Source organism: Perca fluviatilis, chromosome 13, assembly GCF_010015445.1.
Source record: "Perca fluviatilis chromosome 13, GENO_Pfluv_1.0, whole genome shotgun sequence".
Lineage (NCBI taxonomy): Eukaryota > Metazoa > Chordata > Actinopteri > Perciformes > Percidae > Perca > Perca fluviatilis.
In genome coordinates, this window is record NC_053124.1 from 1,897,701 (window position 1) to 1,919,702 (window position 22,002).

Genomic DNA, 22,002 nt, shown 5'->3' on the forward strand with positions numbered 1-22,002 from the left:
GACACAACAACTGACAGAAGAGGTTGGACAATGGGTGGGACCAAATCCCTACAACTACATTCTGATTGGTGCTGAACTACTTCCTGGATATGTTGATTGGGTGGTCATTGGATGTATGGAAACCATAGACTGTATGTTATATTGTATATATATCATAACAGTCTATGATGGGAACTTAGTTGGTGACCACCTGATAGAGGCAATAAGGTGAATTTGTAATACCGTATGTGTACCGAGGGTGCTGCATACCATAGGTGCATACCCTTAATGGGCATTTAAAAAGAATATAACATTATAACCTTTGTCGAAATTTACTCACAAGTGTATACTCTCAAACAAGTGAACTTTCTTCTCATTTTATTGCAGAGCATAAACAAAACTTTCTACTTCTGTACTTCTGTCTTTTTTTACTCAAACATATTCAAGAGGTTAACTTAACATCACAGACATTACCAGAAATAATTTATGTTCTGTTCTTTCTTCATTCTAAATAAAAAAGAAAAAACAAGTCATCATTGCGATTTTCTTTTCCAAAGTGTACATTCCAGAGATGGGATCATAGACTGTGTAATGGTTTAGTAAGTCGCGAGTAAATCTCAAGGCTTAGCTATACAATTTTATGTGAAGTCAAGAACACGTCGAGACCAACAAGTCCCAAGTAAATGCGAACAAGTCCCATGTCAAGATCAACAATTCCCAGGTCAAGTCAGGTAAGTCCCTGAAGAACAAGTCCTACATCAAGGCTAACAAGTCTCACATTAGACCATCAAGTCACAAATCAAGGCCGACGTGTCCCAAGTCAAAGCTAGCAAGTCCGAGATCAAGACAGGTAAGTCAAAATCAAAATCAAGAACAACAATTAGTTCAAGACCAACAAGTCCCAAGTCGAGACTAAAAACTCCAAAGTCAAAATCAACCAGTCTCTCTTGGTGTGACAGTAACATTATAGTTTTCTTTGTACACAGAGACAGTCATAAGTTAGACAATGCTCTTCACATTTATTTGTAAAGTCCATCCACAGTTACAACCAACTGAATACATAGCCATACTTTCACTCAGAAATAAGATGGTTTAACAGAGACAACTTTAGTGGGAGTTAACTAAGTGCTTACTTCTAAAAGACTATTTGAAAAGTACATTGACTGTTTATTAAAAGGCACAGCAGGTTTGAAGAGACCACATTTGATTATGTACAAACAAAACATACAAATACAGTATTGTAAATTGGTAAATTCCTGACTGAAATCTTGACTATGCAAATGTATTTCCACTTCTCAGGAAAAGTTCTGTGCTCATTTTAAAAGCTCATATTTACAAAATGACTCAGAAGAAAATTGCTCTGGTGGAGACGTCAATTGACCCAACTGCATGTAATCTGTTGAGAACATAATTCAAACCAGGATGCAAACGTCAATCTAAATCAAGAACAACACATGAATGAACGCTGAAGTGAAATCCCCTGCATTTTTTTTACAGTGTTTATCAGTAATAAAGCACAAGAGATTGTAACTTGGTTTATGCAAGTACCGTACATTCACAAATAAAAAACCAGGTTCATAAAATGGCAGAGACTCAAATAATAACCAGCCAGAGCAAATGGAGGCCATGTGCTGACAAAGCCTGGGTGAAATAATGGAGCAACTGGAATTACCTTCACAATAGCTCTTAATGTAGATTTAACTAGCACTACCGGAGTCTGAACATCAACTCAAACAGACATATTAGTTTCATTTGATTATTAGAAATAGTTCTCATACTATTGAAAACCATTCAAAAAGTAATCATACAGCTTTATATCGGAGGTATAAACTTGGTACAGTACATGCTGTCATGGCTTGAAAGAATTTCGGTAGAAAGTTCAGAAAGTTATACTGAGCAAAATAACAAATTTGACTGCATTCTATTGAAAAAATTGTAAAACTAATGGAAACATAATAAATACTACAATAACCTAATCCTGGTAGAAGATTATGCTGGATCAAAAACAAGGCCACATTCAGAGAGCAAATTTCAACCGTGGTGACGACTGGTAGGGAACAACCATAGATATATAAACATATACATACATACACACACACACATATATTATATTAATATATATATATATATGTGTGTGTAACGCGGGGGAAATGTAACACTACCAAGCCATGGCCGAGCGACGTGCGTAGGGTCAGTATCTCCATGTACCTACTTTTATTTATTTATTTATATATATATATATATAGTATGAAAAAAACATTAATTGTGGCATGAAATGCTACATATAATGTCAAACATAAATCAGATCATATATTTAATTATTACGCAAGAGCTGTAGTTAGTAAAAATACTATTACCGGACATTTTCACTTTATCATTCAAACAATCTCACATGTTGCAGTTTGTGCATAAATAGATGATTCTATTGAAGAATTAGGTTGAACTCTATGGGAGGTAGGCTATGTGTTGTCCTAGTGCTAAGCTGTGATACAAGTTATTGCTTCATCGTCTAGGTGCTACGTCCTCAAATTACCTGAAGCCTATGCAATAAAATATCAACCTGCACTTAAAGTATCATTTCAATTTAGTACGACCTGGGTTTTATTTTTGTAGTTTTGGCCACCAGTCATATCTGTAAGAAATGGATTGTACTCTCCAAGGTAATTGCTGAGATCTGGCAAAAAATGGGGGCATCGCTAAAATGTCTGATGGGGGACACGAGCAGTCAGTAGACCTAAAACTGGGATGTGAACCTGGCTCATACCCGGGTGTTTAAGACCCAACCCAACTACAGAGAACTGAAATGCAATGGCTACAGTGGTCTTTTTTCACTGCTCCGTCTGGGCATTGCGTATCATATTGCAACAAATAAAACACAGACCAGAAGACTGGCACAGAGAGAGAGGCATCTCTAATAAATACATTTAGAAACACAACCCAAGCCGGAGGTATTAAGTCTGATTTATGGGGCTGAGGAGGCTCCACGCAGAGCTTTCTCTGTAGCCTACGGAAGTGGCCTGAAGTTTATATTTGTGTGTTGGTGCGTGTGCTGATCTCTTTAAGAGAATAGCAGGGCCGGCATGTGTGTGTGTGTGTGTGTGTGTTTTCAAGGTGTAGTGCAGGGAAATATGAACTCATGGCGTCGATTTATCGCAGAAGCATAAACTGGCCTTTACACAACAAGATGGCCTAAAACCTGACACCTTGGCTGGACCGGTCAGGTTGGGTGCGGGAAGCAGAATTCTAGTAATCACATGATCAGATGGGCTGTAAACAAGGTTTAGATCAGTAACACAGACAATTATTTGGAAGAGAAAACAAAGGTGAAGGGTAACTTTATTACCCAAACATCACCATTATAAACCATCCACTGCAGTTTTTTTGCCCAATGTCTTGGTTCAACTTTGACCTAATGTACAGTATTTCCTGTAGTAGTGTGCACACCGGGCACCAACATTTCACATGTCTTTTACCCCTCTGCCTTTTTGTAGCAATGTCCCCAGATCTCAGCACATTCCCTGATGAGTGCAAAGTCATCAGAAACTGCTAGAAACCCAAGGAGTAATACACTGAATGATCCTGTTCAGATAGACGTCATTAAAACACATCGTACATCACTGTATCTGAAGGGTGCCTATGGGCTTGACAGTCACAATGTCTTAACCTATCATAAGCAGGCCCTGTATCTGTAATGAAAGTAAACAGCAGGTGCCCGAACTGCGTTAACTGTGTTTAAGTTGAGAGCAACACAACCAGGAACAAGTAAACCACAAGTCCATACGGTTCCCCCAGAGCTATAAAGTTGAAACCTTTTCACCGTCATCCGTTGTGTAGCCAGTGAGATGTCCAGGCTTCCTTGTGTCCTTTCCAATGTCATGTCATTGCTAAGACTACATTGGAATTAGAAAATGGATAGGGAGTTAATAACAGAAATATTATGCTTTGCAGTTCTACAAATTATTTTATGTTTAAAGTGCCCATATTATGAAAAAAATCACTTTTTCTGGGATTTGGGGTGTTCTTTTGTGTCTCTGGTGCTTCCACACACATACAAACTTTGAAAAAAATCCATCCATGCTGTTCTGAGTGAGATACGGTTTCTGAATGTGTCCTGCCTTCAGTCTCCTGGTGAGCTGTTCAAAATCGGCTCGGACTGTGACGTCACAGTCCGAAATGAGCTGGCTAACCACAACCGTTAGCTCGTTAGCATGCTAACCATTAGCATGCTAACGCTAATGCTAGCATGCTACGTCGTTTTCAATAGCAAAGCACTGCTACAACACACACAAGTTCACCATAATCTACAAAAGAACTACTTACATGTGCGCCCTCATTTAGAAGTCTCCCAGCTAATCCTGCCTTGTAACTGACCAAAGTTGGAGAAACAGCCTGTCTTTTACTGTCTCTAGAGCTAGCTAGCTGACATGATCTACATCTGAGCTACTGAGCATGTGCGAGTGCAATCAAAGATAGAACAGAAGAAGAAGATGAAAAGAGGTCTCACTCTGTAGCTAAAACAGAAACCAGGTGAAAAGAGGATCTGCAGCAGTGAGAGAGAGCTGTGCAGTACAACAACAATATGGTGTTTTTTGAAAATTAAACCATGTAAACCTATTCTGGTACAATCTTAAAATACAGTTATGAACCTGAAAATGAGCATAATATGGGCGCTTTAATGTATTTTTGTGAGCTTTTACTTGTTCATAATGCTACAGAATCACATGAGCACGTTCAATATGTTGTAGGCCTGGAAGCTCTCGAATAAGCAACAATCAGCCAAGATCCCCACAGTGTGAACTCCTGATAATAAAACTTGAACGGACTAGGCATTATGAAGCACCGAGTTCTCTAAAGTGAAGTCGTAGTGGAAACTAGTCAGGTTGTAGTTTATGTCCCGGGACAGCAGCACATCAGGAATTAGGGGGAGCCCTGCCTGCATGGCCAGGACATGGGGAGCCAGAGTGAAGGGGACATCCCCGAGGAGATCTGGCAGAGTTGAAGCAGCTTCCACCGCTGAGGGCCCGGCTACTGGCGCGCCGGCAGGGGAAGCTGCATGGTGCTTTGTGTCGGTGGGCTGAGCTGGACCTGTACAGGATGACTGGGAGGAGAAGGAGACAGAGTTAGTGTCAGTGTGCAGTGTTTCAGATTACTTTCAGATACACATTTGCTCATTATCTCTTTTCACAGTGATTCTTCTTTTTCTATCCCACAAGCAGCAGGGCGACAGCTCTGGGATCAAACTAATACACCTTACTATGTTCTTCTAACAATCTAACAATTTTATGTTCCTCTACAATTCTTAAAAGATCTTCCTGTAGGTGATAAACCACCTACCACAATTAGTTTTTTGCAGCTGAGAGTAGCACATTAACTGCCTTTGTGCATTGCATTGTGGGTCAATAGTGTACATTAACAAACACTTGAAAATCAAAGCTTATTTAGTATACACTCTGACATCATTTTGTCACTTCTCCAGTTAGGCTCAAATTTCAACTTGTACTGACAGGACAGTCACACCAAGGATTTAAACCAGGGGTTGTTGCATAGACTGTATAGATGAAGCCAGAACATCTGGCTGGCTGAAGTAGAAATCCCGCCCCCCTCCATGTTAGAGGATGGGCCATGTGCGCGTCAAATAAATCTTCCCGAAGATGGTTTCGGTCATTTTAGGTAGTTCTGATCATGCTGTTGTTTGTTCAAGTGTTCATTTTTCTGATAAGTTTGGTTTTAATTAGTGTTTTGAGGCTATAAAAACGGGTCGAAACGTCATGATTGACAGCTGTGGTTGACTCACGACTGGTTAGGCAGGTGTATGGGCGGGACTTTGATACCGCGGCTCCACCGTCTGATCACTACTGTGCAGACTCTGGCTCCAAAATTACAAGATGGCGTATCCAGGATATTTTGGCTTTCCTTTTGTACAGTGGGAGGAAGGAATCTTTTAGTTTTGAGTTTGGCGCTGTGACTCATAGTCTGTTCCTGCCTTTCTAGCAGAACCTGAGATACACAACCTTTCATGAACATGAACACAAAGAAACATAATTGTACAGCTGCATACTAAAACAGAAGGAGATACAGGAGGAGGCTGGGGAGGTGGAGGGAGCTACATTCCTTAAAGCAGGCAGCGGTGTAGCATATGGATGCAGAGCTCAGGGTTGTATGCAGACTGAATGAGACAAAATGTTTATATAGACCGCATATTATGAAAGATGGGTCATGGACATGCATGATTGGCAATAAAAGGACCTCTGTGTCTGCCTAAACTACAGCTAGACTCCATTCAAATATACAGGAACACTTTATTTGAAGGGGTGTGCATAAGACTGACATGACACCGTGATAATTATAGTCTATATCCATGACATTCCACTTCCGGGATTGCTCCGGTGCCGTCGGAAATTCCACCGGATGTCCCTCTTTCTGGCTGATGTCCGTCCCCTTCCTCTTTCTTTGTGTTGGCGTTCTAACCTCCGGTGGATTTTGAGGACTATGGTTAACTGTTCCTCAGATCTCTGCAGGGTAAATCCAGACAGCTAGCTAGACTATCTGTCCAATCAGAGTTTTCTGTTGCACGACTAAAACTACTTTTGAACGTACACATGTTCCACCAAAACTAGTTCCTTCCTGAGACTATTTAGCAGAGGCACCGTGGCTCCGTGCGGAGCTTAGCGCCACCCATGACGATTGTGACTGGTTTAAAGAAATGCCAATAAGCCAGAGCACATTTTTCTCCCACCCCAGAATTCTGTGTGGACTAGCCAGACCCTCATCCACAGCGCTATGGAGGAAGGTCTGGCAAAGCAAGACAATCATAATTATGATATGAAACATATCATGAACATGGAGTCTTTTTGAATGTTCATGAATTATGACACTTTTTGGGGTCAAGGATATTATTTTATGACACCGTTATAAAAGCATTTGATAATGAAATCAAACTTCATGAAAAGTCTAAATTGTTTCAAAAATATTGATGACACAATTATAATGGTCTCATGACAGCCAATATAAAACCCAACCACTTAATGACAGTTTAATATAATGTTAACACCTTAAGCTAATGGTTTCTTAAAGTTCAGGGTCATCTAGTAACTCTCTGTTGGCTTGCGAGCTGGAAAAACCAAACTCTGGTCAGGCCAATCACATCGTGTATAGAGTTGGTGGGCAGGCTTAACACAAGGACGCAAAGTTGCGATAGTTCTGCGTGAATTCCCTGCTACTTAAAAATAAAGAAGATGGGTGCTGCTGCTGGTGAACAGCGGTCTTTGGCCGCGACTCTGGAAGACTTGGAGTTCAGCTTTCCTTTTAGAAAAGATCAAAGAACGGCACTGAAGTCATTCTTAAAAAAGGAAGATGTGTTCGGAGTTTTGCCGACCGGATACAGATAAAGTTTAATCTATCAACTAGCGTTGCTCTGCCTGGTTGTAGCGCTATCCTATTGCGTGCAGAGGGAATTTGAAAGACAACCGTTTATCCCGCCCCTCGGATTGAGCCCTGTCAATGGTGAGTTCCCAGACCCAACATCTGGATGTGGGTCTGGCTTGTCAGGCTAGCTCGCCAGAGGATGAACCCTTTCTATTTTGGTCACTCCATCATGCCATCCTCGGTCCAGTAATCTTTGTACACATTGTTGATTTTGTGGCTTCATATCTATTCACACACACTACACTGTATAATGTAATAGCTGGAGTGCCAGGGCATTTAGTGAATATAGCAATGGTCCCAAGAGAAAGACTCCATTTGATTTGGTGACTCTATGGCCTGCTTGTACTGTCATCCTGAGTGTTCACATGTTTACTTCGATACTGCTAAGGCTTTGAGAATAGCAAAATCATCAGTATATGTAGTTTGTCCAGTCCAACATGTTTTTTATTGGGCTATAATGACATAGGCAGTCCCTCTGGATAGTTAGCAGAGCTCAAGACATTTTTTTGTTCAATGTAGTTATGACTACACAAGGTTTCCTGGAATGTGATTTTTGGCCATTGGTCATGTTTTGGATTTATTTTGTGTGCAGTGCTACACTAACATGCACATTGCCAACATGCTGTTCCTAATTAGTGCAGTTTGCCAAAAACAAAGCTTTAATGCTGTCAAGAACTGAGAGACTGCTGGTAAATTACACTGGGCATTCTGTAATTCATTGTCGCTTTGATGATGCACACCAAAGTGGTTTCCCATTGGTACAGACTGTATGTACAGTATGTAAAATTTTGTTTAATCAACTATTGAGTCTTTTAAGTAGATTGTACAGTACATTGTACTGTATTTGGAGGAGTCAAAGTTGAAATGTGTATTTTCTTCACTACAGTAAATAAGGAATTATCAGATGGAATAAAAGTGCAGAAATGTAGTAGTAAGTTAGCCACTTCTTGCTTTACTATATAATAGCTAGCACAATGAGATGAGTGCTTTTAGCAAGACTAAATATTAAGCTGGAAACTAATAGTGAAATGCCAAATCGGTACAACTAAAGTAACTACATATCTCAAGGCTCCGTCACAACAAACCAAAATCAATTGAATTCAGTGGAACTGCCAATTTGTCAGTGCATTTGCTCATGAATGAAGTTTGTACTTTCTTCCCCAAAAGTTCAACTCTGACGTGCACATTTGTACTAACAGTCTTGGCATTATTGAGGCTTTGAGGGAATTAACATAACCCTGCTCTGCCAAATGAGAAGCAACGCCAACAGAGCTTTCTTCTTCGTATCCAGTGTGTGTCATAAACAAAACTAAGCTTAGCCACAGCACGACCCAAAGTCATTTCATCACCAAGTTTCCAGCATTTTAATTGTATCCTAATAGAAAAATTGGATGGGTTGTGTTGCTGCGACTTACTTATTTGGACACACCAAATTTTCACTTCCAGAGCTGACAAAATTTGACAACCAAACAACATCAAAACTCATGTCCTGACAATGCTAAATTGTCCAACTCAATGTGATCACACAACATTCTTGTTGATTCTGATATCAAACATGAAAACATATTTTCTGGTGTTCTCACAGTGGGATTGGATATTCTTGAAGCTCCAATAATTAACAATCAACTTTTACAGTGTTTGGGTAAGTAGGTGATTATTTTGGGCTTCACTGCTTGGCTTCTTATTGATTGTGGCACTGTGGCAGAGTGGTATCAAAGCTTTAAATATTTAAATTAGTACTGATATTAAAAATCACGATTTGGTTATCTTCTGGAACAGCTGAATGAAGAAGGTGGATGAAAAAAGTGTAGTCCCCAGCATTATACCATGCTTCTACTCTGTTAACCGTGTACTGAACATATACATACAACATGCCTTCAAACTCACAGCAGCAGTGACTGTAGGGTGATACAGTGGCCTTTGGAATTAAAATAACCCCCCCACATCATCACATACCCTTCACCATACCTAGAGATTGGCATGGTTTTATTTCACTTAGCCTAATAGCTGGTTTGATTTGCATTGAGAGATGATCTTATGGAAAGTTCCCCATGCCAATCTCTAGGTATGGTGAAGGGTATGTGATGATGTAGGGGGGCTATTTTAATTCCAAAGGCCAAGGGAACTTCATCAGGATGCATAGTATTCTGGATCCATGAAATAACTGGCCTTTAAAAATAAAAATCTGCCTGCCTCTATGGTAATTTAACATAGGGGTGTGTATACTTATACCCCCTGTATTTTAAGGAAGAACATTTATTTATTTACAATACATTATTCATTCACAAAGAAAATTGGTGTCCTTAAAGGTTGGATTTTTCCTCATTTTTTTAATTAAGGCATTAAGATCAATTTCCAAAAGATGATTTTTTTATTCCTCTTTTTAGTCAACTTTAGCATGGATGTATTCACTTATGCTGAGCACGGTATATGCAGGAAAACCTCATGAAGGAGAGCAGAATCTTGGCAAACCTCATTGGTTAGAGGGAAAACAGAGTTGTTTTCTAACTCTTAACCTTTGAAGAGAAAGAGGTTCTTTTACATGCTGCTTTTCATTAAGACGGGTGCTTGATTATTGGCTTCCTGTAAAATCCAGGATTAAATTTAAAATCCTTCTCCTGACCTACAAAGCTCTAAATGGTCAAGCATCATCATATCTTGAAGAGCTCATAGTACCTTATTGCCCCACTAGAGCACTGCGCTCCCAGAATGCAGAGTTATTTGTGGTTCCTAGAGTCTCTAAAAGTAGAATGGGAGCCAGAGCCTTCAGCTACCAGGCTCCTCTCCTGTGGTGATGTCCACCATCACCACATTTAAGAGTAAACTTAAAACTCTCCTCTTCGATAAAGCTTATAGTTATGGAGTGAGGAGTTGCAGCGTCCGCCTAGACCGGCGGGGGAGGGTGTGTCATTCTTGCACCCCTTCTCTTCTCTGCTTCTCATCATAGTCGTCAGATTAATCTACCATATGATCAATGATATAATCAAAGTAGAGGGAGACAGGCCAGTACAGCCCGATCCGGTTGCGGAGAGTTCTAGCCCGACCAGGTTCCTCTCCTTACCCTGTCTCTCTTAATTATGCTGGTATAGTTTTAGACTGCCGGGGGACTTCCTTTGACACACTGACCTGCTCTCTCCTCTCTTTCCATCTGTGTGCTTCCATGTTCCAGAAATGCTTGTTACTAACCTAGCTCTGGGGAGCTTATTCCCCAGAGTCCTTATGTTTTTTTTCGCCCAGCATGTTTCCAGGGATTAGGGTTGCCCCTAAATCATGGTTGCAGCCTGTCGCCGTGGTCCTGCTGCGCGCCCTGCTATGCCCTGTTACACCCTGCTATGCTCCGCAGTGCCCGGCTACGTCCTGTGACACCCTGCAGTGCTCTGCTATGTCCTGTGACGCCCTGCTGTGTCCTGCTACGTCCTGCTATGCCCTGCAGTGCTCTGCTATGCCATGAACTACAACAACTACTATTTCTAGTCATAGTTCCGTTATCTTTATTGTGACTATTATTGCCACTGTTCATCACACCCCAAACCGGCACCGTCAGTCACCGGGTCTGTCCCTGTTTTCTTCCTTAAAAAGGAAGTTTTTCTCACCACCGAGGTTTCTTCCTGAGAGGGAGTTTAAAATAAATTCAGTTCAATTCAATTTTATTTATAGTATCAAATCATAAAAAGAGTTATCTCGAGACACTTTACAAATAGAGTAGGTCTCGACCACACTCCATAATTTACAAAGCCCCAACAATTCTAATAATTCCCCCAAGAGCAAGCAGTGCGACAGTGGCGAGGAAAAACTCCCTTTTAGGGAGAAACCTGGGACAGACCCAGGCTCTTGGTAGGCGGTGTCTGACGGTGCCGGTTGGGGATGTGATAAACAGTGGCAATAGTAGTCACACTAAAGATAATGGAACAGTGACTTCAAATGGTAGTCGTAGTAGTTCATGTCATATCAGGGCGTTGCAGGGCGTTACAGGATGTAGCGTGGCCCAGCAGAGCATGGATGGACGTAGCAGGAAGCAGCAGGGTTCAGTAGGACACAGCAGGACGCTGCAGGGCACCGCAGAGCTTAGCAGGGAGTGCAGCAGGACCACGGCGACAGCTGCAACCAAGATCTTGGTGCCAACGTTCTCCAAGGAAATATGCTCGGTGAAAAAAACATAAGGACTCCGGGGAGTAAACTCCTCAGAGCTAGGTTAGTAACAAGCATTTCTGGGAAGGCTATGAAGAGAAGCAAGTGGCCGGTCTAGGTGGACGCTGCAACTCCTCACTCCCTAACTATAAGCTTTATCGAAGAGGAAAGTTTTAAGTTCATTCTTAAATGTGGTGATGGTGTCTGCCCCCCAAACCCAGACTGGGAGCTGGTTCCACAGGAGAGGAGCCTGGTAGCTGAAGGCTCTGGCTCCCAGTCTACTTTTAGAGACTCTAGGAACCACAAATAACTCTGCATTCTGGGAGCGCAGTGCTCTAGTGGGACAATAAGGTACTATGAGCTCTTCTAGGTATGATGATGCTTGACCATTTAGAGCTTTGTAGGTCAGGAGAAGGATTTTAAATTTAATCCTGGATTTTACAGGAAGCCAATAATCAAGCACCCGTCTTAATGAAAAGCAGCATGTAAAAGAACCTCTTTCTCTTCAAAGGTTTAGAGTTAGAAAACAACTCTGTTTTCCCTCTAACCAATGAGCTTTGCCAAGATTCTGCTCTCCTTCATGAGGTTTTCCTGCATATACCGTGCTCAGCATAAGTGAATACATCCATGCTAAAGTTGACTAAAAAGAGGAATAAAAAAATCATCTTTTGGAAATTGATCTTAATGCCTTAATTCAAAAAAATGAGGAAAAATCCTAATACAGGAGAAATATGATCTCTTTTCTTAGTTCTTGTGAAAACACGCGCTGCAGCATTCTGGATCTGCTGGAGAGTCTTAAGGGACTTATTTGAGCAACCTGACAGTAGGGAATTACAATAGTCCAGCCTGGAAGTAACGAATGCATGGACTAGTTTTTCAGCATCATTTTGAGACAGGATATTCCTAATTTTGGCAATGTTACGAAGATGAAAAAAGGCTGTTCTTGAGGTTTGTTTTAAGTGGGTGTTAAAGGATATATCCTGATCAAAAATAACTCCTAAATTTCTGACAGTAGTGCTGGAGGCCAGGGCAATACCATCCAGAGTAGCTATGTCTAATCACTTCAGTTTTGTTAGAAGAAGAACAATGCTTGCTCTTGGGGGAATTACTGGAATTGTTGGGTCTTTGTAAATTATAGAGTGTGGTCTAGACCTACTCTATCTGTAAAGTGTCTTGAGATAACTCCTGTTATGATTTAATACTATAGATAAAATTGAATTGAAGAGTTAGCATTTCACAAAGTTTCCTTTTTAAATAGCGATATTTCTTGTAGCATGTACTGCCTTCAGAGTAGAGCGGGCCTGAATACAAAAATTAATCCAGAGTGGCAGATGTTGTGCTCTAGCATGTAATTACAGGGAAACGTCAGACTATATGCAGAGAAGATGTGACAGGAAATGGTTATTTGTCTGCAATTAAGAGGCAGAGGTTTCCTTTGGGACTGGAGCACAGGGAGGGTGGAGCAACAGAGTCTTGTTTTCTGTAATGAACCCCAACACAGTGTAGAAGTACAAAAAGTACAAAATAAATATCCTACACTTGGAAACTGAACTGTAGGGGTGCAACTAGCAATTCTTTTACAGATTGCCATTTTAGCTTGAAAAGTGACTGACACGATTAATCGATTATCAAAATAAAAAAATTGTTTCTGCAGGTTTCCCCAAGTCAAATTTAAGACTTTTTAAGACCATTATGAATGAAATTTAAGACCTTTATCACAACATCAACTAAGCCCTAAATTCAGTTTTTTCAAGTATCGTTAAACTTGCATTTCCCCATAGCTGAAGAATAAAATCTGTTTTAAAGGTCCAGTGTGTAACGTGTTTAGTTGTTCGTTACCAAAATCTGTGTTGCCCGTTCACAAACTTGTCCTTTTTCATGAATATTTACCTCCACCATCAATTCCAAGTATTCTTTTTGACTTGAAATTTTACATTTGCATTCACATGAACTGGGGTAGACGCTCCATATTCATGCGCCATCTTGAAATACGTTGAAATAAGGACATACTGCTCCACCTTTCACGTTTTCTCTGTCACATGATAAACTCACAGGTGCTGCTAATGCTGCTAACAGGTATCGTAGCTTCCCGGCCCCGGTGGCAAGTTTGAAGAAGGAAACATGGAGGACCACACGTATTCAAAATCTTCTTCTTCTTCGCCCAGAAAAAGAAAAAGGAGATTGAAAAGAGCAAGAGACCGGTTTTTTTAAGCGTGAAGGCTACCGTAGCTGTTCTCTTTGGACGTGCGCAAGTAGGCGGGGGTGGAGAGAGAAAAAAATACTGGGGGAAACGCATACCCTGCTTCTGATTTCTATAATCGAAATCAAGGCCCATTTCGAGCGATTACACCGTTACGGTTATAAGGCACTGACAAAACAACGTTGTCCTGAGGTGTTGGATTAGAGCACTTACACAGCTCGTTTTGGAAGGCAATTACAAACAACATTTTTCTTCATTTAGTTTGGAGGACTTATTGGTTGTAGAACTATACAGCACTATTAAAGGCAACAGTGTTAGAATGCTGTTCTTCTAGCTAAACAACTTTGGTTACCAGCAAAGGCTGTAGTTTAGCTTAAGTTAAATGCTTTTAGAGTGTGTGTGTGTGTGTGTGTGTGTGTGTGTGTGTGTGTGTGTGTGTGTGTGTGTGTGTGTGTGTGTGTGTGTGTGTTGACTATGTAGGCTCTGGAGTGAGGTTACAATGTTTCTGCGTCTCTGTGCTTCCTGTTACACCATGTGATTAAAACTAGAGGGATAAGCCAATCACTAACTGTGTGACATGTGGTCGCTCCAGAATGCCATATGGACCAAATGTGTGCGCACACACACCACTGTCCCCAAAAATGTTATAATGTTGTAATTATAAACTGAGCAATTAAAAAGTAATAAGGCCCATACGTGTATGTAACAAAAATCAGAAGGCCAGCAGAGTTCTTTGGAGTCCTCTGTCTCGGCTCAGTTTTAAATGCCAGCGTGGTGAATGGTAGTGGGCCGTATTGGCACGCTGGCTCAGCCTGGGCCCCCAGCACCTGTCAACATCACAGCAGTGGGGATTGTTCTGTATGAGCCATGCAGGACAAGGCCAGCTGGGATGCTCACAGCTACTGGTCCCAAAGCTGAATCCCTCCGTTTATGAAAAAAAACAAGGCTTCTATGTTGAAGCCAACATGTTGTCTTCCTTTCATTGCTGTGGTTATTGAGTTCCACGCTGCTAATTCCAATGCCACAGGGTAATCCTTACATCATGAACGGAAGACCTCAACAAGCTCACCCTTGATGGCTGCACTATGACGTTTGTTGACGGCTGTGCGATGTTCATGCTCTGCATCTTCCTCCTCTGTTCTTCAACGGTCTCTCCTGCACAAGAAATGTGGCAGACAGAAGGTTATTAACAAGTAACAACAATCTTTGAAATTGGTCCAGTATTAAGCAAGACTGCTGCAGTCGGCAGCAGTAAAACAAGCTACAGTGTAACGCTAAAGGAAATTGTGCACCTTCAATTTATGTCCACTAAAAGTTCTGTTTTTGCCGCTGACAGGCTCAGATTATTATTCTAAGTGTCTGACAACATTATGGAAAGGATCCCTACAGAGATAGACCTTTTTGTTAAAGAGTAAGATTCGTTTTGTTTAACATGAAACAGCCCCGAGATCGCCAAACTCACCGGACTCCATTTAAATAAACAATAATTTTAGCAGAGAAACATGCTAGCATGACTGTAACACATAACAAAATAGATTTTGTGCAGAGAATTTTTTACAGTATGCTTTTCCTTCAGCACAATGCAGGTCAAGGAGGGGGATTATTTGTGCTATACAAGTGCTTTTCCAATCACATTAGGGATTTAGAAAACAAAGCATTAGACCTGCTGAGAATGAGCAAACAATTAAGTATCCTGAGCCGAAGGGTATGCTAGAGGACTGCATTGGGATTGGGATCCCAACACAAATATCTCGAGAGCGGGCGGTTTTAACGGGGCTGCGGCTGGGAGCGGGCGGTCCAAAAATAGTCGGCGGGTCCCGGGATTTAGGAGCGCTGCTCCTGATCGGTGCTGTAACCGACTGTTAGGTCCGCCTAGCTTGGTTTCATAAGAAAATCAGCAACGCACACGGTGCATCCAGTTAAACACCAGCCAAACGCTTTATTAACACTCCTCTACTAGCTAAGAGTTTAATCTACCAGTACCAGTTAGCTCCTCTGGTAGCTAAGAGTTTAATCTACCAGTTAGCTCCTCTGGTAGCTAAGAGTTTAATCTACCAGTTAGCTCCTCTGGTAGCTAAGAGTTTAATCTACCAGTTAGCTCCTCTGGCAGCTAAGAGTTTAATCTACCAATTAGCTCCTCTGGTAGCTGTTATGGTTTGGGGGTTTTGTCTTATTTTGGTGGTCTGTTTTCTGTTTTGTATTTTTCTCAGTTTCCTGTTTTATTTTGACGGTCTTGTTCCAAGTATTCTTTTTGACTGGTTTCCCAGTCTTGTCACCTGTGTTGTGTTTCCTCGTTACCCAGTGTATTTAGCCCTTGTCTTCCTCTTCTGCTTTGTCAGATCATTTTGTTTGCTTGCGTTCCCTGTGTCAGCGTGCTGTGCGGTTCTCTACCTGTTTCCTGATTTCATTTTATTCATCTTGTTTCTTCGTGTTTTATGGACCTGTTGTTTTTTTTAGACACCTTCTGTTTTTCTGGATCTTTTGTTGAATAAATATTCAAGCTTACCACGTCTCCTGGCCTTCCCTGCAATTGGGTTCAACCTTCTCCACCATCCTGACAGTAGCAAAGAGTTTAATCTACCAGTTAGCTCCTCTGGCAGCTATGAGTTTAATCTACCAGTTAGCTCGCTGGTAGCTAAGAGTTTAATCTACCAGTTAGCTCCTCTGGTAGCTAAGAGTTTAATCTACCAGTTAGCTCCTCTGGTAGCTAAGAGTTTAATCTACCAGTTAGCTCCTCTGGTAGCTAAGAGTTTAATCTACCAGTTAGCTCCTCTGGTAGCTAAGTGTATGGGGCTCTGGATACGTCACCCCCGTGTATTGTTGAGAGTGGTCGTAGTGTTATCCAATTGCGTGCAGTGAGATTTTCAAATGCATGCTTGGTGCCGCCCCTCGGGTTGGGCCATTTTCATTACTCAATACCAGACCCTTAAGGCTCTGACACACCAACCTAATAATCGTCCGTCGGACAGTCTGGTGAGGTCGGTGACTCAAATCCGTTTGGTGTGTTCCGTGCAGTCGTCTGTTGGAGGGGCTGTCGGCCTTCATTTTGGCCGACCTGATTTGCTGGGTCAGAGGGCGGGCAGTCGGACTCAATGACCAATCTGATTGGTGGAGTGCTAACCCGGAAATGACGAGTGGGATGAGTGACGGACGCCTCTCAAAATCTGATGAAAATCTTTTAAACTGACCTTTGTCGATCTGAAATGAAGACAGATTCAGCAACTGCACGGCCTCTTTCTCTCTTAAAATGTTTTCAGAAACATGTTTCAGTGAACTATTTTCGTAAAATACAAGATTGTATTTCGAACAAGCCGCCATTATGTTCGGCTGGAGAATCCAGACCCATTGACATATATAAAATGGACCAATAGACCCCGTTGCTCTGGACGGAGACCAGTGAAGGATATTAGAAGCACTTTTCCGGTGATCTCTTGCTTTACTGCGCAGCCTCCAACTGACAGAGACAACGTAAATGTGACGTGAGCAACCTGTCTGAAAGTTGTAAAGTCTTCTGGTAGCTGTGCCAAGAGAAATCTCAATCATTCCCAATCTTACAGAGATGGAGAGTGTAGGTATATGTAAGGAGATAACATAAGCACAGGCTAATTATTGCTAACTAACATGCTAGTTAACATTAGTAATTAAACCTAAACAGCTACGTAAGTCGAAACTGCCTGTGAGCTTCTCCTGTACTATACGGTAATTCCTCTACTATGTGACAGTAAGTCACTTGGTTATGACACAATCGTTAGCCTATTTTTACAAAAACGTCTGCTACGGAGCCATAACGTGAGGTACAAGGTAATGGAGCCTTTTATACGTTGTTGTGTTTCTTTAGAAATAAACAACGGACAAATAGAGTCTTTAAACGCTTCAGATGTAAAGTTATTCTCTGTCAAGTGACGTAAAAAAAAATGGGAGCTCATGGCCAGGTAGCAACAAAATGGCGCCATAGATGGCTCGAGTTCTGAAGCGAAGCTTACCCCCTTGGCCAGACCCACGTGATGCGTTTGTCATTTCCGTTTTTCAGTATTTGGGCAACAATGCAGATTAGCACCGCCTGCTGTTATGGAGACATATTACGTCTCTTGGCAGCCGGTGCTTGCAGACGTTGTACTTCCCCGCTGAACATACAGCCGTGTGTGCGCGTGTGTGCAGCGGCGGAGTGGGACCAAAAAATGTACCGGGACGTTTACGGCCCCTGCCGTACGGGTTGAGCAGAGGCTGCACCGTTTGACCAGCAGGCAGCGGCGCCAGGCCACCGGATGGTGTTACTAACAACTTGCAATGTATAACTATTATCAGACTGGCCCACAGGGAAAAGTCCCAACTCTTCTGTGTGTGTGTGTGTGTGTGTGTGTGTGTGTGTGTGTGTGTGTGTGTGTGTGTGTGTGTGTGTGTGTGTCTATATATATATGTGTGTGTGTGTGTGTGTGTGTGTGTGTGTGTGTGTGTGTGTGTGTGTGTATATACCGTATTTTCCGCACTATAAAGGCGACCGATTATAAGCGCACCTTCAATGAATGGTCTATTTTAGAACTTTTTTATATATAGGGCACACGGATTATAAGGCATAGAATAGAAGATACTGCAGTCAAACGTTTGACTGGGGTTGTGTTATGCATCCACTAGATGGAGCTGTGCTAAAGGGAATGTCAACAAAACAGTCAGATAAAGTCAAACTTTATGAAGCGTTCTGACAACTCCGTTCACTCCCTCCTTATAACATTTAAATCTAAGTGGTCCGATTAAATAGCGATCGTCTCAACGTGGTCCCTGACATGTTGTCATTGGCTTGTCCGCTACCAATCGAAAGCTTAGAAGCTCGGGAATACGATGACGCCCACATCGATCATGTAGCAAGCTGGGCAGAGAAGCTAGCGGCGATGACAAGTGCGGAAATGGAAAACGCGTTTTCCGTTGTGATTCGCCAGAAACTTCAACATTGTGGGCGAACAGATCGTTTTGGAATATAAAGCTTGGATATTACATTTCCTTGGACTTTTGTGGATTTATGAAAATCAAGTTTTGCCCAAAATACCACTTTGTTGCTGAAAGGACAACGAAATCAGGTATGGATGCACTCTCGACAGCTGCGCAGATTATGGCTAAATTGTTTTATTGTAAATTGTTTACTTTGTAACAGTTGGGTAACTGCTATAAATCATCGTATGCTTTGTATGTGGGCTTAAGTTAATCATTAGAGGCTAAGCTTTCAATTGGTGTGTCGCATGGCTGTATATTTTGAATATTTAATGCTTTAAAGTTATAAAACGCGAATGAGTGGAAGTTTTATCGAGGTTACAGCGACGCAGTGTCCCGTCAACGGGGCAGTGATCCGAGAGGTTGATCCATATATAAAGCGCTCCGGATTATAAGGCGCACTGTCGTTTTTTGAGAAAATTAAAGGCTTTTAAGTGCGCCTTATAGTGCGGAAAATACGGTATGTGTGTGTGTGTGCGTGTGTGTGTGTGCCCGCGCGCTAAAATGCGTTACATATAAGGCTGCAGGTAAGAAACTTTGTTGTAGTATGTGTGCATCTTTGCCTAATACTGAAAGTATTTCCAGTACAGTGTCTGTTCCTTAACTAAACAGACACCAGTTTGTCCTGTTCTCTGCATCTTGGGTGGCATTTAAGAACCAAGGACTTAAACTAACTAAGTGTAGTGCCTTTTAGAATGGTTTGCACTAAAGAGAAGACACCCAATACTTTAAGCTTTTTCTTTGTCAAAGTCTCTGCAACTAGTGTACTTGAATTTTATTCATCTGCAACATTATGTTGTATAATTACAGTTTTGAACAATAAATGTTCTCAAAACTACATACTACGTTTCTTTCTCTTTAAAAAAAAAAAAATAAAAATACATTGGTTTTCCTTAGGGTCTATGGAACCTGGTCTGAAATGGTTCCATTATAATTTATATATCGTGATATATCGTTATCGCAAGAGGCTGCAATGTATATCGCAATATGGATTTTAGGCCATATCGCCCATCCCTAATTCAGACCAAAAAAAGCGATCCTTCAATTTTCAGCAGGTTGGTGCGGCCGGGGGAAGTGTTAATGAAACGGCCCATTTGTGTGACGTCCTGTTGTGTTCTTTAACCCCCCCAACAAAGCACAAGTAGACTTTATATTTCACAATTCCTGTTTTCTGTCTGATCGTTGATAGATCTCAACGTTTCCGATCGCACTTGAAGGCAGCTTCCTTTCACAGAGAAAGAGAAAGAAAAGAGAGGAGCGAGGTATAGCGAGTGCTTTGTTGTTGCAGGAAACATTCAGCTAGTACACAAACTCAGCGTTTTAAAACTTCCTTGTGCCAGAGATAGAGGCAGTGATGTTTCTGGTTTCCTGTACGGGACTCTCACACCGCCTCAGAACACACCAACAAGTCTGATCGCCAGTTACATGATTTGCCACTGCGTGACGTTGGGTTCGCCACAGGCCCGCTGCATTTTCTTACTGTCCCCCTGTGGCAAACCCCACCACAGCCTAAACGCACTACCCCCATTCAAAATGAATGGGCAGACCTGCGTTTTTACCGGACCGTCTGATGACCGACGCGGGCAGTCTGAACGTAGCCTAAGCGAGTGGAGGAAATTAATGGGAGGAGAGAGTGAAAAAGGTAAAGCGGTTATCTTTCTCTTCCTCTCCAGGGCCAAACTGACTTTGTCCAGAGAGTGAAATCCTTCCCACTGATGTCATCTGTCATGTGTCTCCACCGAAGCTCCCATACAAAAGAGGAGTGCTGCCCTTGGGGATTCAAGCAGCCCCAAAGCCCTCGACCCCATCTACAATCATCTGATTAGGGCTGCACAATTAATCGAATTTTAATCACGATCACGGCTTCCCACGATAAAATTTGCATGATCGAGCAATATTTAAAATGAATCATTCCGTTCATAGAACGCTCCTTATCAAAGTTTTTGCAAAGCCAATCTAGCGCTCCATAAACCACTGTCTGATGACGTGCCTCCATGAGCCAATCAGAGTTGTTACCTGCACCACGCAGCACCGCCGAGTTCCGAGGTAAATAGAACGCGGCAGTTTCTAGATGTAGACAGTCACAGAGGACAGAGTAACGTGAGGAAAATTCCACAACAGGTAGCAGTCGGTCATCATAAGCCGGTCACGATGTTTACCAGTTTACCAGTAAATGCAACATTTTGTCCCGTCCGTTTTGTTTTTCAGACAACAGCAGTGACCAGTGCTAGTTTGTGTCTTTTAGCTCATAGCTTTAGCAGCAGACTGTTGGACGTCCCGCTGTTGGAATCCAATACAGTCAAACTTTTACACCGTTTAGCAGTCAGCATTTTAGCCGTGCTTAATCCAGTTACTACTGTGGCTAACGGTAGGCTAACGTTACCTGCTGTGTAACGTGTTATTAGTGTTTACTTGCGTGACATTCAGCGATGTTTATGTTGCCTCTAACGTGGCTTTCGGAGCATCAGAGCGCAACGCACATGTAAGTGGCAGTGTTATGACCCCCGAAATCACGTTGCGGTATTTCGTCCGGTAGATACCGGGCACCACATGCCGCTTAACGTGAACAGAAAATTGCGTTGCCTGTATCTTTCACGGCAAACATGCATGTGTGGAAAGCGGTCGCACAACAGCTGAAATGGCATACTCCTTCACAGTATCCTTCAATAAAGGAGGAATGTAGCACAATATGGATGTATTAGTAGGAATGTAGCACAATATGGATGTAAAAGCAGTTATGATTAGCCTATGTGACAATAAAATTAGTTTTGGTTAAAATCAACAAATAATCGTGATAATTAATCGTGATCTCAATATTGATCAAAATAATCGTGATTATCATTTTGGCCATAATAGTGCAGCCCTACATCTGATCCACCATCAGCTTAGATCATCTTTCTCACCAAGTAGTCTGCCAAGACGGCAGCTCGTACAGCTCCGGACACAGTGCTATGTTTTCTTTATTATTTCTTTTATTATATATGTGTTGGTCAGTCTGTCTGCTTGACAATCCCATTCTGCAGCAGTAAAATTGAAGTGAGATGAACAAACCGAGACATTTATGTTTTTACATAAAACAGATGTTGACAAAGTTTCCTTTTGGGGACATCATTTGAAATTGGGAAAAATTTGAAGTTGAAAAAAGGTTATAAATTGCAATACATCGTAGAATATTGCAATATGTTTAAAATCGCAATAATATCGTGTTGTGACAAAAGTATTGTCATCGTGAGGCCTCTGGTGATTCCCAGCCCTAATATGCTGTCCTGTCCTTTCCAAATCCCCAG

At 41.8% G+C, this 22,002-nt stretch overlaps 1 protein-coding gene across 1 annotated transcript in view; it reads right to left on the minus strand.

Moving 5' to 3' along the window:
* Positions 1-4,559: 4,559 nt before the first annotated feature.
* The window catches only part of umad1 (UBAP1-MVB12-associated (UMA) domain containing 1), a 30,148-nt gene continuing 12,705 nt past the window's right edge, over positions 4,560-22,002 (minus strand). The window contains exons 3-4 of the mRNA XM_039820990.1: positions 14,802-14,887; positions 4,560-5,077 (exon numbers count right to left, since the gene is read on the minus strand). Of these exons, the coding sequence (XP_039676924.1) occupies positions 4,802-5,077; positions 14,802-14,887 (362 nt within the window). The 3' untranslated portion in view covers positions 4,560-4,801. The remainder of the gene's footprint in view (positions 5,078-14,801; positions 14,888-22,002) is intronic.